A 16,393-nucleotide genomic window follows, 5' to 3' on the forward strand; every position below is an offset into this window, starting at 1 on the left:
TGAAACAGGAAATCTGTGAAGATTGCCTTGGGAGTAGATCTATTATTTGTGTCCTTACATTTGGAAACTTTGAGAAGTTAAGATTTATACTTTCTTTCAGAGCTGAAAAGTATCAGGTTCTTCCAGGGCAATTGATTTTAATATTACCTTTTTAACTTTCTGTGTTCTGTTTCTAGCTTTAGAATATTCTTTCCTGAACTGTAACTTCATTAGAAATACAACTACAGAATCACTTTAGTTAGAATAGTGCTATTTCTAATTGTCTTATTTAATCTGTAATTTTAGGAAAAGAGCCCTGGTTGCTATTGGGACTCATGATCTGGATACTATTTCAGGACCATTTACTTACACAGCAAGGCCTCCTTCAGATATTAAATTCAGGGCCCTAAATCAGACTGAGGAGCACACAGCTTGTGAACTGATGGACTTATATAAGGTAAGTGTCAGCACCTCCACAAAAGCCATTAAGAAATCTTGTCTAGTGCAAGTAGCTTCAAGGAAAGGAATGAGATAGAATGTTTCTTAAAACAAAACTGTACTCCTTAATTTTGTTTTTGACCCAACAGATTTTAGAATCAGGGAGGTAGTGCTTTGGAAAGAGTGCTGGACCTGGAGTCAGAAAAACTGGGTTCAAATTCAGGCTCAAACATTTCTCATTTCTATTTACCTCAGTTTCTTTAACTGTAAAATGCGATTAATAATAGTACCTCCCTCCAAGTTGCATTGTGAGAACCAAATGAGATAATATTTATAAAGTGCTGTGTAAATGCTTGTTTCTTTCCTTCTTGCCTTTCTTCCTTCCCAGCAAAACTTCTGCAAAATACAGTCCCTGATATAGATATACTATTAATTTGTTAAATTTTTCCATATACTAGAATATTCCCATATACTAGAATCCCATATATATATGTACCATCTATACCGTATACTATATATCATATACCACATACATATAGTATATTTAACATATACTATAATTTGTTAAATTATTCCCATATTTTTCCCTGACTCTTTATTGTCACCTACAGTGCTATAAACACTATATTTGAATCTTTACTCACTGTTACGTGGTCAGTCAGTACACTAGGTATAATGCCAGTGGTAGAAGCTTAAGCTTTTTTTTTCCTTAAGCTATTCCACATTGTTTTCCAGAGTGATCAAACCCAATTCATGTTTCTACTATGAGTGAATGTTTCCTGCAGCAATGAATTTTTCCATATTTTAGTATCTTTACTAGCCTGATGGATTTGAAGTCATATATCAAGGTTGTTTTAATTTTTGTTTATTTGATTCTTAGTGGTTTTAAGCATTTAAAAATTGCTTATTTTGAACATTTTAAAAATTGGTCATTTATTTGAAAATTTAATTTCCTTTGACCATTTATCTTTTTCCCCCAAAAGTTTTCCTTTTTAAATCATTGGTTTAAATAAATTTTTTTATTAGTTATTTATTCTTTAGCACAATTGCTGTATTAATTGCTATTTAATCATCAAGGTCAGCCCTAATTAAATTTATATTATAATATTCAAATTTGGGGATGATACAAGGTGAAAAATACCTTCCTAACCATTTATTGGTATTAGACATATTGGCATTGAATTATCAGTGTATTAGAATCTATTTAGATGGGCACAGAAGTTGTATCTTTATTCTGTCAGTCATACAGAAAATTATTAAATATTTTTTCATATCACAGTGTACTAAGGGCTGGGGATCCACAGGAATACAGAAATCAAACCCTGCTCTTAGGGAGCTCACATTCTTATGGGTTGTAATCATGAGTTCTTATATGTTTTTGGCTTCCTCATCTGGAAAATGAAGGATGTGAATTGGCCATTCCATTTTTTTTCTGAGAAGAGCCTTAACCTGCTCATCATCCACATTGCTTGCCTCAAGTTTTAAGTAGGTAGATATTACTTTTTCTGTCTTTTCCAAAAAAAAGATCATTTTTTAAAATTGTAATTAAAAATTCCTTAACTTTAACAAATTAAAATTTTCAAATCACTTTTTTCCTCTCAAATAATCATTTCAAGAGTCTTAAGGTCAGGAAAAAAAGCATTTGATATTCCTTACAATAGACTTTTTTTTCTTAAAAGATCTCTGGTTTTTACCCAATGCCAGAGTACTGCTCTGCCACTTAGCTAATTGCCCATGACATTAAATGACTTGACTCAGGTTCCATAGTCAGTGTGTGTCAGAAGTGGGACTTGAACACATGTCTTTCTGTCTTTGAGGCCCAACTCTGTCTACCTTGTAACATTGCTTCTTACTGCTTCATTTGCTGGGAGTGGAAGTGTGACTCTGAACATCAAGTTGCTCCATTTCACAAATTTAAAAAGGATCCTAGGGACTGTTGAGTTTCCTGTGTCCAGCAGAGGACATGGTAGTTTGAAATTGATCTAATAATTCTCTTACTTTTAATTGTGGCTGGTCAGCTCGGTTGGTTAAAACTGGACCAATGAGGTTAAAATCTCAAGTTAAATCTTAATTTGATCATTGAGCGTCATTCTATTTTACAACTGCAGAACCTAAAGCCCAGAGCCTGAATCTAGTCCTGGTTAAACCAGGGAATAGCATTTTGACCTCATCTCTCTGGATTTGATTCTTATTTGTAGAGTGAAGCAATTGAGAGAAGTGATTTCTGCCTCTTCCCCCTGACAGCCATGTTGAAAATTCATGCTTGAATTATGAAAAAGATCAGGAAAAAGAGTGTTACTGAATTAATGCAAATCTATTTTCCCTACTGGAAAGGCATTCTGAAAACCTGTTGGAGGAACTGTGCACAAGGAACATATCACATTTAGTTTGAATTATATTAAATATCAATTAGAGGGGCGGCTAGGTGGCGTAGTGGATAAAGTACTGGCCTTGGAGTCAGGAGTACCTGGGTTCAAATCCGGTCTCAGACCCTTAATAATTACCTAGCTGTGTGGCCTTGGGCAAGCCACTTAACCCCATTTGCCTTGCAAAAACCTAAAAAAAAAAATATCAATTAGGACTTTGTGTGATTTATGACGTTTATAATTGCTTTTTCCATTTCTTCTCTCCTAGATTCCCAAATAACTAGCTAGTGAACTTTTTAAAGTAATATAAATAGGGGGGTGGCTAGGTGGCACAGTGGATAAAGCACAGGCCCTGGAGTAAGGATTACCTGAGTTCAAATTCGGCCTCAGACACTTAATAGTTGCCTAGCTGTGTGGCCTTGGGCAAGCCACTTAACCCTATTTGCCTTGCAAAAACCTTAAAAAAAAAAAAAGGAATATAAATAACAGGCCACCCCACTGACACTGTCCTTTTGTTTCTTCAGACTGATAACCACTTGAAACATTTCTTGCACATTATTGAAAATAAGCCCCTGTACCCAGTTATCTATGACAGCAATGGTGTGGTCCTTTCAATGCCTCCAATCATCAATGGTGAGTTTATTCTGCATCTTTCCTTTTCTCTCCTAGTTTCTCATCAGTGTTAATTGGTCATCTTCATTCTCCTCATTCTTTAGCCACTTAGTTCCTTGGTGACTCATAGACCACTTTTTGTCCTTCTGATATCCTCTTTTATTTTCCTTCTCTTTATGACTAGATGGTAATTTTCTTCTGTAGATATATGATTGTGAAATTGTGACCTGTTGTCATAAAAAGTACTCTCTGTTAGTACTGAGTTTAGAAATATTATACAATTGTATATACAATATACAACAAAAAGCCTAGCAAGGCCATTTCAGTTTTTATTAAATCAAGCTATAGTTGTTATTCTAAAGGCCTTTCATTTAGCATTTAATTCAAATTCACTCTTATTTGATAAAAGTAAATTAATTTGAGTCGGCTAATTCTGGAGACTCTCATGAGGTCTCTCATTTATCCTTCCTGATGAAGTGAGCATTAACCCTGATATTCTTCTCAAAGTATATGACATCTGCCTAATTTTGGGAATTAACATGAGTACTAGTGACATTATCAGAAAGAGCCTAAACAGCATTATAAGTGGTTAAATGTGAAGTCCTGGACAAAAAAAACTCAAGACCAGAGTAGTACAAATTCTGTTTCCCTCACTAATGCTCATTGAAGGCAAGGGATGCAGAAGAGAAAAATTAATTTATAAGTTGAACAGCTAACAAGTCAGGTGACTGAGAAGGGGGTTTATCTTGGACTGTAGCTTGAAAGAGGGAGCAGAATCCTGGCCAGAAATGGAGTAAACCCTAGTCAAAGTTGATAAGATTATATTTGCTAATCTAATCAAAAGGGTTTTAAACTCAAAAGAAAAGGGTACAGAGAAGACTACTTATGTGTAACCCTCAGGTGAGATGCCAAAGAAAAGAACTATGTTGATGGAAGAAGAGTAGCTGTTGGAACACCCAGAAATCACAAAGAACAAAAATCCAAGGAAGAAGTCGAAAGTAAAAAAGCAAAGCCCCAGATGTCAGTCTACAAATGTCCCAAATTTAGGCAACAGGCAAGAACTGCAGCTCCTGATCCAAGGAGACAAACTTGGCCTCATTGGGATCTCCAGTACTTTGGGGGAGGAAGTCTAGGACTGGATTATGGGTCTAGACAGGTATCTCTCTTAGTCCAAAGAAAATTTCATACTGGAGATATTAGGGGTGTCTTGGTTATTGTGTGAGGAGACCCACAAGCCAGAGAGGGAGCAGAGCCAGCAGAGAGTATTGATTGGGGTAAAGGTCAGTGAAGAGAGAGAGGCCCGCCATGTTACTGAGATAATAGATCACAGACCACCTGGACAGAAAGAGGACAAATATAAGGACTTTGGGAAACAGATCATGAGCCTGGCACAGAAATGTGATGACACTGGTGGTGGTGGTAGAGGAGGAGGAGGAGGAAGAGGAAGAAGAAGAAGAAGAAGAAGAAGAAGCGGAACCCTTTGATGATTTAGGTGTCCATTAGGTTCATCCTTCAAAAGGGAAAGGAAACGACAAGGAGAAGTTCCATTTGGATCTGATTACTTAGAGGAAATGATTTTGGGAGTAGAAAAATTCATATAGTGCTTTCAGATTTGCCAAGTGGTTTACAAATCTTTACTCATTTTATCTTTACAGCAACCCTGGGAGGTAGGTGCAATTATTATCCCCATTTTACAGATGAGGAAACTAAGGTTTAGCGACTTGACCAGGAATGATCCCACAGTTTAAGTATTTGAAGCCAGTGATGGTGGCAGCCCTGGGAGGAAATGATCAATATCTCATGGAATTTGTATGGATGGACAAAAGGAAGAAATCTAGTTACAGTCTTACATTCATCTTAGATTTTATGAAAGCAGATTTTTAAAAGACTGGAGGAAACTTTTGGACTAAAATGCTATTGGGGAAGTAAGCTTGGGAGGGATGGGAAATATTGGAGGATGAAATTCTGAAGATTCAAAAGGAAAGCATTTCAGAGAGGAAGAAAAATGAGATTGTCTAAAGAGAGCAAGATGAACACAGAAAATTCAGCAGTTAGATTAAAGACATATGTAACTGGAAATAAGTATTAGAGGATAAACAAGAATGAAATTGTCCTTTAAAATGAGTAGGGCTGGGGCAGCTAGGTGGTACAGTGGATAGAGGACCAGCCCTGGAATCAGGTGGGCCTGAGTTCAAATCCAACCTCAGGCACTTAGTCCTTATTTAACTATATGATGACCTTGGACAAGTCACTTTACCCCATTGTCTTTCAAAAAAAAAATTTAGTAGGACCAAGGCTTAGAATGAATAGGGGCTGACAAGGGAATTTAAGGACAACAAAAAGGAGATTTTTTAGAGATGGTTGGGTTTTTTTGGTCTTGTTTGTTTTTGTCATTGTGGGATAAAAAGGATGCTCAAGGGAGGGATGACATTCCCTCTCCTTTGGGTGTGTGGGATGATGCTGATTGATAATAGAAAGCAGAACTGCTTAGTTCCAATTTTGCTTCTGTTTTCTCTGCCAATGGAAATGACAAAACAAAAATGACCAAGAATTGGTACATTACCCAGTATACATAAGGAGATAGTGAGCATCTCATTACCCTTGATGAATTCAAGACACCTGATCCCAATATACCACTTCCCAAGGCTCCAAAAGAACTGACAGATGGGAATGCTTATCCATTGACTGAAATATTTTAAAGATCATGTGAAATGGGAGTCGTACTATAAGATTCGAGAAAGACATATGTCTAAGATTTAAAAAGGATAAGAATAGAGGCTGCAAATTAAAAGTCAGTCAACAAGTTTGACTTTGATTCCTGGGAATATTCTAGAATTGGTCATTAAAAAATTGATTAGTGAACTTTAAAAAGAAGGGGTGATTACTGAGAAATCAGTATGTTGTTTCTTCAACAACATATAGGGCCATTTTCCTTTTCGCATAGGATCACTCTCCTAGAAATGAGAATAATTCTGTGGGCATAGTTTATCTTACATTTAACAGTTTTTAATAGCATTCTAGTTTTTTTTCCCAATTACATGTGGAGAGTTTTCAGCATTCATTTTTGTAAAATTTTCTCCCCTCTCCCTTCTCTCCTCTCTCTCTCCAAGATAGCAAAAAATCTGGTATAGGTTATACTTGCACAGTCATGTAAAACATATTGCCATATTAGTCATGCTGTTGCACAGTTTTTGATGATGTATCTTGTACTACCCATATGGAGAAGATGGCAAGACAGGGACTCTAGACTATAAGATAGTCCATCTGATAGGATGGATTCAGAATTTGAGCAGGTCATGGTAGTTCAGAAGTCAACTGTATGACAGTAGTGGGACAGCCTAGGATGCTGTGCTTGGTTCATTGCTGTTTAATGTTGTGATCATGGCTTTGTATAAAGATGTTGATGGTATGCTCACAAAGCTAGAAGGGAAAGTAACCATGTTGGACTGAATCTAATAAGATGAAATTCAAAAGGGATTAAAAGGAAAGTCTTGCCTTGGGGTACAAAAAAAAAAATCAATTCCACAAATGTATGATGGAAGAGGCCTATATAGAGAGCAGTTGTTTCCGAGTACAAATATTTCTTTTTTGACCTTGACCAACAGTACAATTGCTTAAGCTATATAAATTATACTTAGTAGTACCAGATACTTATTGACTATATTATTTAACTGTTACCAATTTTTCATCTTTCTGTTACTTAATTTACTACATTTTTTCTCCACTAAAGCCCTTCAGTGCCCCATTACCTTGAGGAGTAGATAATGGACAACAGAGTAGAGTCTGGTGGGTCTTACCGTGCCAGAAAATCTTTGAGGTGGAGTCTAATAGACAGCTGCCTGAGAGTCATCCTAGTTAAATGTAATTGGCTAATAGATCATCTTTTTTAGCCCTGGCTTCTTATGAAATGTGAAAGGATTGTGATTTTTTTATCAGAGGAGAGAATGTTTACAGTTAGTAGAGCAGAACTCTGTCAGTGTGGCAAGTTGCCATATTTGTCAGGTATTCCTAGATTGGAAATAGAAAAAGTCTTAAAGATCAACTAGTTCAAAGGTAAGGAACCTTTTTCAATAGAAGGTCAGAAGTCACATTTTAGACCATAAATGATCATGGATAGCAGAGAAAATATGTGCTGCATAAAATGTTTATACTTTTCCCAAGATGCATGTATACAGAATACCAAAATTGTTTGACTTTTTTAATTTTAGAGATATAAATTACAAGGAAATTTAGTGGCTTTGAAAGAGAATTATTGCATTCTTTCAAATTTATTAAAAACTTTTTTTTAAGTAAATGTAATTTAATGAGGTTTTCTAAATAGGCAGGAGTCCAGTTGTGAACTAACATTTTCACATACAACTGGAGTCAAAACATGATCAAGGTACTTGCTTGGAAAACCTCATTAATAGTGGAACAGTTTTGCTGAGTTTTATGGAGTTGTTTCCTTGTCCCAGTTTCTAATCCTTGGGGCTAGGAGAACTTGTCAATTGACTTCCCAGAACATTCCGTCTCTAGATGGCATTTCTTTTCCTCAAGGCTAAGCCTCTTGTCAGGTCCCTTCCCCATCCTCCTTCTGTTGTCATCACCCTAACTCTTCCCTGTGTCTGCCTTGTCCTTCTTTGTACTCTTAAAATAAGGGAGGAACTGGGAATATTAAGGAGAGTAGGCTATACCAACTCCAGGGTACTGGACAAGTGAAGTAGGAGTGAGCTCTTCTAGCCACAGTACCCATGGTAGCTGTGCCCAGAGTGTTTCCTGTCCTTTGGATTTGTGTAGCTTAACAGGAACCAAGGAATGTTATCTGAGGCTTATAAGAAAGTTGAAGGCCTTTTGCCACATGGTAGTAATTCATGAGACTCCTCTATGGGTACATTAAGGTTGGTCTACTTACTCTCTACTGCTGTTTGGCAAAGTTTGTAGTTCCAAGGAGTACTCAAAATTATATTACCATTTTGCTATATAGACCATCTTTTTGAGGAGCAGTAGGAGAATGTATGCAAAGTCCTCTTGAATTGTAAAATGGCTGGCAATTTTAGGATAGATTTTGTTTTTGTTTTTGTTTTGTTTTTTTTAGGTTTTTGCAAGGCAAATGGGGTTAAGTGGCTTGCCCAAGACCACACAGCTAGGTAATTATTAGTGTCTGAGGCCAGATTTGAACTCAGGTACTCTTGACTCCAGGGCCAGTACTCTATCCACTACACCACCTAGCCACCCTAGGATAGTTTTTTTTTAAATAGACATGATATTATGTACCGATTTTTAAAATTATTATTGTTATTTTATTTTTTCAACTACATGCAAAGATAGTTTTTTTCAGCATTGATCTTTTTGTAAGATTTTGAATTCTACATTTTTCTAACTTCCTCCTTTCCCTCCTCCCTCTGATATTTGTCCTTCATTTTTTTACATTGTTTCCATGTTATACATTGATCCAAATTGAATGTGATGAGAGAGAAATCATATTCTTTTTTTTTTTAAATTTTTTTTTAGGTTTTTTGCAAAGCAAATGGGGTTAAGTGGCTTGCCCAAGGCCACACAGCTAGGTAATTATTAAGTGTTTGAGACTGGATTTGAGCCCAGGTACTTCTGACTCCAGGGCTGGTGCTTTATCCACTGCACCACCTAGCCACCCAGAAATCATATTCTTTAGGAAGAAACATAAATTATAAGAGATAGCAAGATCAGATAGCAAGATACCAGTTTTTTTTCCCCTAAATTAAAGTTAATAGTCCTTGGTATTTGTTCAGACTCCACAATTGTTTCTCTGGATACAGATGGTGTTCTCCATTGCAGGGAGCCCCAAATTGTCCCTGATTGTTGCACTAATGGAATGAGTGAGTTCATTAAGGTTGATCATCGCCCCTATGTTACTGTTAGGGTGTACAGTGTTTTTCTGGTTCTTTTCATCTCACTCAGCATCAGTTCATGCAAATCCCACCAGGCTTCCCTGAATTCCCATCCTTCCTGGTTTCTAATAGAATAGTAGTGTCCCATGACACACATATACCACAGTTTGCTAAGCCATTGAATGTCCTTCATTTTTTGAGAAGAACATCAGGGGAGGTGATATACCTTGACAAACATGTAAATTGCATTTGAGTGAGGGGGTAGTGTTGCTTAAGTAAGTCACCAGCCTCACTTTTTCCTCCAGAGCCATCGGGGTCTACTGGCCAGTTATGAAATCAGGAGGACTGGAGATGACCCTGGATGCAATCAGGGTTAAATGACTTGCCCAAGGTCACAGGGCTAGTAAGTTTCAAGTGTCCGAGATTAGATTCGAACTCCTGTCCTCCTGACTTCAAGACCACTGCATCACCTGATACAGGTTGTAAATTTAAAATCATGTTTGATATTTCCATATTAGTCATTTTGTAAAAGAAGGATCAGAAGTAAAAGAGAAAAATTATGAAAGAAAAAACCATAAAACAAATTTTAAAAAGTAAAAATAGTATGCTTTTCAGACTACATTCAGACTGCACTCATTTTTGTCTCTGAATATGGATGCCATATTCCAACCCAAATCTTTTAGAATTGTCCTTAATCATGGAACTGTTCAGAGGAGCTAAGTCTATCATTGTTGTTCATCACAGAATGTTGCTTCATTACTGATTTTCTTTGCACTTTACTTAAGGCATCTTCTGTTCTGAAGATATCATGTGTGTGGAATATTCTTCAGTGTCTGAATTAGGAAGGCTTGTATTATAGAGAAGGCTCATTGAACATAAATTATTTCGAGCTAGAACAGACCTTAGAAGCCATCTAGATCAATGCATTTATTTTATCCATGGGAAAACTGAGACCTAGAGAGATAAAGGAACCAAAGTGCCTACCAAGGTAGTGGCAGAATGGGGCCTTGGACAATCACATAAATCCCAAGATTGAGTTTTTGTCAATTATAAGTATTTAAAAAAAAAGAACTCAATGCAAATCTTTGAATGTGTTTTCCTCATTTTAGTTCAGAATTTTTCTTTTATTATAGGACATTTAAAATAACAAAGGAAAAAGAAAAAGGGGAGGTCTGAATAAAGGAAATAATAATCATCCAAAATTTGAGCTATGAGCCTCTCTAAACTTACTCAACATTGACTTTGGAAAACAGGATATTCTACTTATGGTCATGTCACTGGATCTGCAATGGAAACCTCTGCAACTTAGCCTCACTTTTATTCTACCTGGACTTCAAGTCCTCTTCCTCTTCCTCTCCCTTTCTCTTTCCCCTTCCCCTCCTTCCTCTCCTCCTCCTCCTCTCCTTCCTTTCCCCTTCTCCTTGTTTTCCTCCTTTCCCCCTCCTTCCATCTCCCTTCTTCTTTTTCTCTCTCTTCCCTCCCCTTCCTCTCTTTTCTCCCTCTTTTCCCACCTCTTCCTCCTCATTCTCCTCTCCTTTCATTCTCCCTTCCCTCTCTTCTGGGTCCTCCTTTCCTTCCTTTCTGTCCCTTCTCCCTTTCCTCTTCTCTCTCTTTTCCTCCTCCCCCTCCTCTTTTTTCTCCCAACTTCTCTAGGCCCATCATGTCACCCTTCAAGCCATCTATTCATGCCTCCAACACCCACTCCCTCTTTCAACTCTAATTCCAAACACCTCTGACTTCTCCCTGGCCCTCTTATCACTGTGTCTTTTTTCCCCCGTATGATTCCTTGAGGTCAGGGATGCTTTTCATTCATTAGTTCCACTACACAGCACCACCACAGAGGGCTACAGTCCAATGAGTGTATCCACAGTTTTTGTGTCCCTCTTGTGGCTTTTAATGTTCCTGTCCAGAACTCCAGGTAGTAGAGGTGGAAAAAGAAGAAAACTGAAAGAGAGGCCTAGTTGTGTGAGTGGGGCTGAAAATGTAGGTTTGACTGAAAATATTCTGGGGTGGAAAGGGAAAAATAGCATGAATGTGGAGGGTCAGAACTTGAGAGCTATTGACAGATGCCCTAAATTCAGACTTCGCTCATTCTCAGAAAGTGTGAGTTATATATACATGCCACTCAGATCTTGGCTTATAAATAATAATTAAGTGATCATCTTTAAATGGGTTGTTTTATTCTATTTGTGGGTAAAGATTTGAAGAACTGGGTTAGGAAAAGGCCTCCAAAATTTCTTAAATGATCCATCCTTTTACCAGTTTCACAAGAATTCTAATATTTGTTCTCTTCCCTTTTTGGTTGTTGGATTTTTTTTTAATCCTTCACAAATGGGGCCTGCATGTTATAAATATATTTGATATTTTTGTTACTAAGGTGTGTTATAATCTTTTATTTTTTTCTCCACTAAAATTTTTCAGTTTACCAAGATTGGTAAGCCATTAGGAAGTGACTTTGAGACTGGATGTGGTGACCCACACTTGTAGTCCCTGCTTCTTGGGAGCCTGAGACTTGTGGCTCACTTCATTTCAGGATTTCCGGGCTGTAGCAGTGCCAGGTTGACCAAGTTTAGCCCCAGAATGGTGAATCTCCTGTCTAGATCAGAGAAGTGGAGCAGGGCAAAGCTGCCATCTGTGGTGTTGCCAGTTCATAGAATGTGGTTTCACTGGCAGCCTGGGCATTTGGGAGCCACTAAGGAAGGGTAGCAGAGAGGAGACTTACAGGAGGGAACTTTCCAGTGGTGGGTAGTAGGGTGGAGGAGAAAAGGCCCTATGACATTTAAAAAATAGCAAAGGCTAACTTGCTAGGCTTCTTACTGATGTAATGAATCATGACAAGACCTGGTTTTAAAAGTAGGGAGACTTTAAAGCTCAGAAATGACCAGTTTCTGGTAACTGAGTGATTTTTTTCTTATAATTATTACTAATCAAGGTTTTTCCACTCATCATCAAAAATATTATCTAATAATAGTAAAATATATGGGTGTGTATTGTATACACACAGATATGTTTTATATAGGGATAATGTTGGTATCTGGAGCTGTAATTTCACTGATATAGGGAACCACATACCTCTACCAGTCAGGCTAACACCTCTGCCACTTTCTTTCTCAGTCGTAGAATTGCATAGGCCTGTTGTTGTTTGTCCTTCATTCTAGAAGACCTTGAAATCAGAAAGGTGGATTTAAGTGAGACAGGGCTGTGCAAAGTCCACCGTCCTCACTTTCTCCTCTGGAGTCATTTGGGTCCAGTGGTCCTTTATGGATCAGGACATGTAGAGATGGCCCTGAATGCAGTGGGAGATCTTGGCCTTTTATAGATTTTCCCAGGTTTGACTGAGGGAAAGCTCATTCAGTGATTAATGCTGAAAGAGGAGAGAGATGAGGGAACAAGGTCAAAAATGATCACTTTTAAAAATTTAAACTGGGAGGGCAAGACTTTCAGGGTTTCTCAGTGAACAAAGCAGTTAAGAAAGAAATGAAGCAAAGAATAGGCTCTTTTGCAAAGTCCCTCAAAAACAACAATCTGTGAAACGAGGACAGAGTAAATATAAAAATAGCAATTGTTTCTTCTTTGGCATAGGACACAGACAGTTTGTATCATAAGTGGAACTTGAATCCAGGTCTTTCTGGCTTGGAGCTCAGCTTTTTATTTGCTGTCAGGTGATTCAGAGGGGAGAGTGCAAGGCTTGAAATCAGGCAGATGAAATCTAGCCTCAAAGACTTTTAGGTATATGACCCCAGGTATATACCATCTCTGCTTTCCTCATCTGTAAAGTGAGTATAATAATAGCCCTCAATTCCCAGGGTTGTTGTATGAGATAATAACTGTAAAGCATCTGGTTCAGTGCCTGTCACAGGTGTTATATAAATAGTTCTTAATCCTATTGTTGTAATTACTGAAGTCTATCACTTCTCTACATTAAAAAAATTTTTTACTGAAGTCTTTACATTGTAGTGATTTTCAGATATTACTGCTCCAAATAAGTCCTTTTTTTTTTTAAGTTTTTGCAAGGCAATGGAGTTCAGTGACTTGCCCAAGGCCACACAGCTAGGTAATTATTAAGTGTCTGAGGCCGGATTTGAACTCAGGTCCTCCTGACTCCAGGGCCGGTGTGCTATCCACTGTGCCACCTTGCCACCCCTAAGTCCTATTTTTGTAGCAAAAAAATAAAAAATTTGAGTCAAATTAGCTAACATAAAGCAGTTGATCATCTGAAAGTGTTGGCAAGAGACCACTTGGTGATGCAGTCGATAAAGCACCAGCCCTGGAGTCAGGAGGACCTGAGTTCAAATGTGGCCTCAGACACTTAATCCTTGCCTAGTTGTGTGACCTTGGGTAAATCACTTAACCCCTTTGCCTTAAATAAATAAAATTTTAAAAAAATTAAAAAGGAAAAAAAAAAGAAAAGCATAGGCAACCTTCCGTGCCTGCAGTGCTCCACTTCTCTAGCTAAAGGTGGGAGGTGCATTTCTTCAATAGGAAAAAATAAAAATCAGTTGCATTGCATAATCATGAAATTTGAGCTTAGTTTGAGCTTACTAACATTGAGTGATCAGTCTCTGGCTCAGAAGAGATTGTAATGTAATGTGAAATGACTGTGAGCTTGGCAGGATTTCTTCTTTTTCCTTCTTTATAATGTTAAACAGCTGAACTGAATTTCACTAAGCATTATATGTATTTTAATTTTCTTTCCTGATGTTCAACACCTGTTCCAAATTTGAGGGTGATGTCAGTTATTATCTCCTATTCTTTTGGTGATGTTCTCAGTTCAGATTGTTCTTTTTGTAAATATTTGGGTTGTTTGCAGTTTGACTAGAATTCAAAAGTCTAAAAGGAAATTTCTTTTACTTGGCAAACTTAACCAGATTCCATTGCAAAATTAAGTTTCACACAGTTCTTGAAGCAAACTCACAACTTTCCATTTTGGATTGCTCTGAGAAGAATTTAATTGTCTTAGATTTTATAGTAGATACTTCTCACAGGTGTGATTTATTCGGATTGAATTTGTTTCTTATTATGGGAATATTTCATTTTTTAATTTCAAATATGAGGATTTGCACAGACTTAAAGGGGAAATTGCAGCAAAGCAGTTTTTAGGACAAAGAACTTTCAGTCTTAAGAGGAGGAAATGGAGAATCATCCTGCATGTCAGTCACAGGAAAGGAGGTGTCAGAGACCACAGCACCTGCTACTTCTGGAGTGAAAGAGCAGGAGGTCCAAGAACTTCTGAGAGCAATATGCTCTCTAGGGAGTGAACTTCAGGACAGGCAGACAGGTCCAGCAAGGAGTACCCTAGTGTGTGTGTGTGTGTGTGTGTGTGTGTGTGTGTGTGTGTGTGCGCGCGCGCGTGTGCATGTGCGTGCACAGTGACAAGATTGAGAGCGTGAGTCTCAGTTGGGTTCACATTCTCTTCCATGCTTTTCCCTCTCTCTTCTTAGCAAAACTTACCCAGTGTTTGGACATGCCAAAGCTGATGTTTGGACATTTCGGCAGTGCTGTAGTTGTCTGTTATATCTGGCTTCCTGTCACATGACTGAAGCCTACTGTGGCAGTGGATCTTTGGTGTAGAATGAGCATTCAGGAGAGACATCAAAAAGTAGGAAAGTTGGAACAGATGATTTCCAAAGTCCTTTTTAGTTCTGACATTCAATGATGTCATAACTAATGATAATGTAGATTTTCTTGTAGAGAGATGACTTAAATTCTCTGGTGGGCATTTCTAGTATTTTAAGTTAGATTTTTTTTGAACCTTTTAATTTATCCATCATTATAAGATTTATTTGGAAATTAATTCAGCTTTGTTTTTTATTTGTTTTTTACTTTTTCTAGCCCATTTCCTCCCATTTCTCCTTTTTTAATTTAATGTTCTCAAGGACACATTTGGTGAGAAGCTTAATTGAAGTTTCTGAGTACAATCACTTCTAATAGCAGATCCTAAATACATCTTGTATTCCTTTTAAGGAAAAATTTCTATTCATTGGTATAGTCTTTGAGAATCCAGAGAGAGATGGAATCAGACCATGGCACCTGCTGACTTTGGACTGAAAGAACAGAAGGTCCAATCTTATCTGTTCTGAGGGTATCATGACTTCTAGGAAATGACCTTCAGGTCAGGCAGGCAAGTCAGGCAAGGAGACCCCTATGGTGGGCACAGTGAGATGATTGAAAGTGTGAGTCTTGGTAGGGTTTCCCTTCCTCTAACCAAACCCCACCCTTTAGCCCATCCCTGAGTAACCATCACTGAGAGAGTCCTCTCATGAAGAACTAGGGTCAGAGCCTTCTGAAGGAAGGCTAGCCTAAGGAAAAAAAGCCCCTGGCTGGAGATTTCTCTAAAACTGTCAGCTGTTAAATACAAAGGGGAATAATCTTGGGGCAAGCCATATGAGTGAGGAAAAGCAGGAGAATAAGAGAGATTAGTAATAATTGGGTGGCACAAGCAGGCAAAGATCTATGAAGTCTTAGGAAGGATGAGAGAAAGAGCAATTTAGTTAATTCCTACTTTTCCCCCTGACAACAAAAATTTGTTGTCTGAATTTTATAAGACCATAGATATCTTTCTTAAAGAACTAAATAACCTTAAGCTTTATGGTTTGTACCACTGTTTCCACATCACTCCATTTAGGTATCAGTAGCTCTTTAGGGCCTCCCTGAAACCTAGGAAGGGAACCTCAACTGGAGCACAGAAAAAGAGTTTGTGTGGAAATGTTTTCAACATCTTCCTGCTTGTATTTAATGCTGTGATTTATGATGTCATTTGTGCTATTTTGGATATGACATTCAGACTGAATAGCTTTGATTAAAAAAAAAATCTGTTTTATATAGGTCCCATACAGGCCTTTCTAAGCTTGTAACATTAAAAGTGCAATTATGCTTTTTCTAGATATGCAAATGTCTAGAATTCTGATAATCCATGTGTTAAGTAGAATGTAAAGAAGATTATTACCTGGTTACTAATAGATTGTAAATTTCTTCTAAGTAGTAGTAATAACTTATGGTCAGTGCCAGAGAGAATATTCAAATACAGATCCTCAAACTGCCAATTGGGCACATTTCCCACAACCTCTTGTTGCCTCTTCTCTTCCCTCTCCCAGGTTGAAGAACAAGGTTCTGAGAATTGTACCCCTTCTATCTTGGTATCCTTAGCTGGTG

General features: G+C 37.7%; 1 protein-coding gene across 2 annotated transcripts in view; it reads left to right on the plus strand.

The window, feature by feature from the left end:
- Positions 1-16,393, plus strand: part of FARSB (phenylalanyl-tRNA synthetase subunit beta) — an 86,701-nt gene that overhangs the window by 16,166 nt on the left and 54,142 nt on the right. For both annotated transcript variants that reach the window (XM_074191271.1, XM_074191270.1), the window contains exons 6-7: positions 286-436; positions 3,308-3,416. In XM_074191271.1, the coding sequence (XP_074047372.1) occupies positions 286-436; positions 3,308-3,416 (260 nt within the window). The remainder of the gene's footprint in view (positions 1-285; positions 437-3,307; positions 3,417-16,393) is intronic.

This window comes from Macrotis lagotis, chromosome 6, assembly GCF_037893015.1.
Source record: "Macrotis lagotis isolate mMagLag1 chromosome 6, bilby.v1.9.chrom.fasta, whole genome shotgun sequence".
NCBI lineage: Eukaryota > Metazoa > Chordata > Mammalia > Peramelemorphia > Peramelidae > Macrotis > Macrotis lagotis.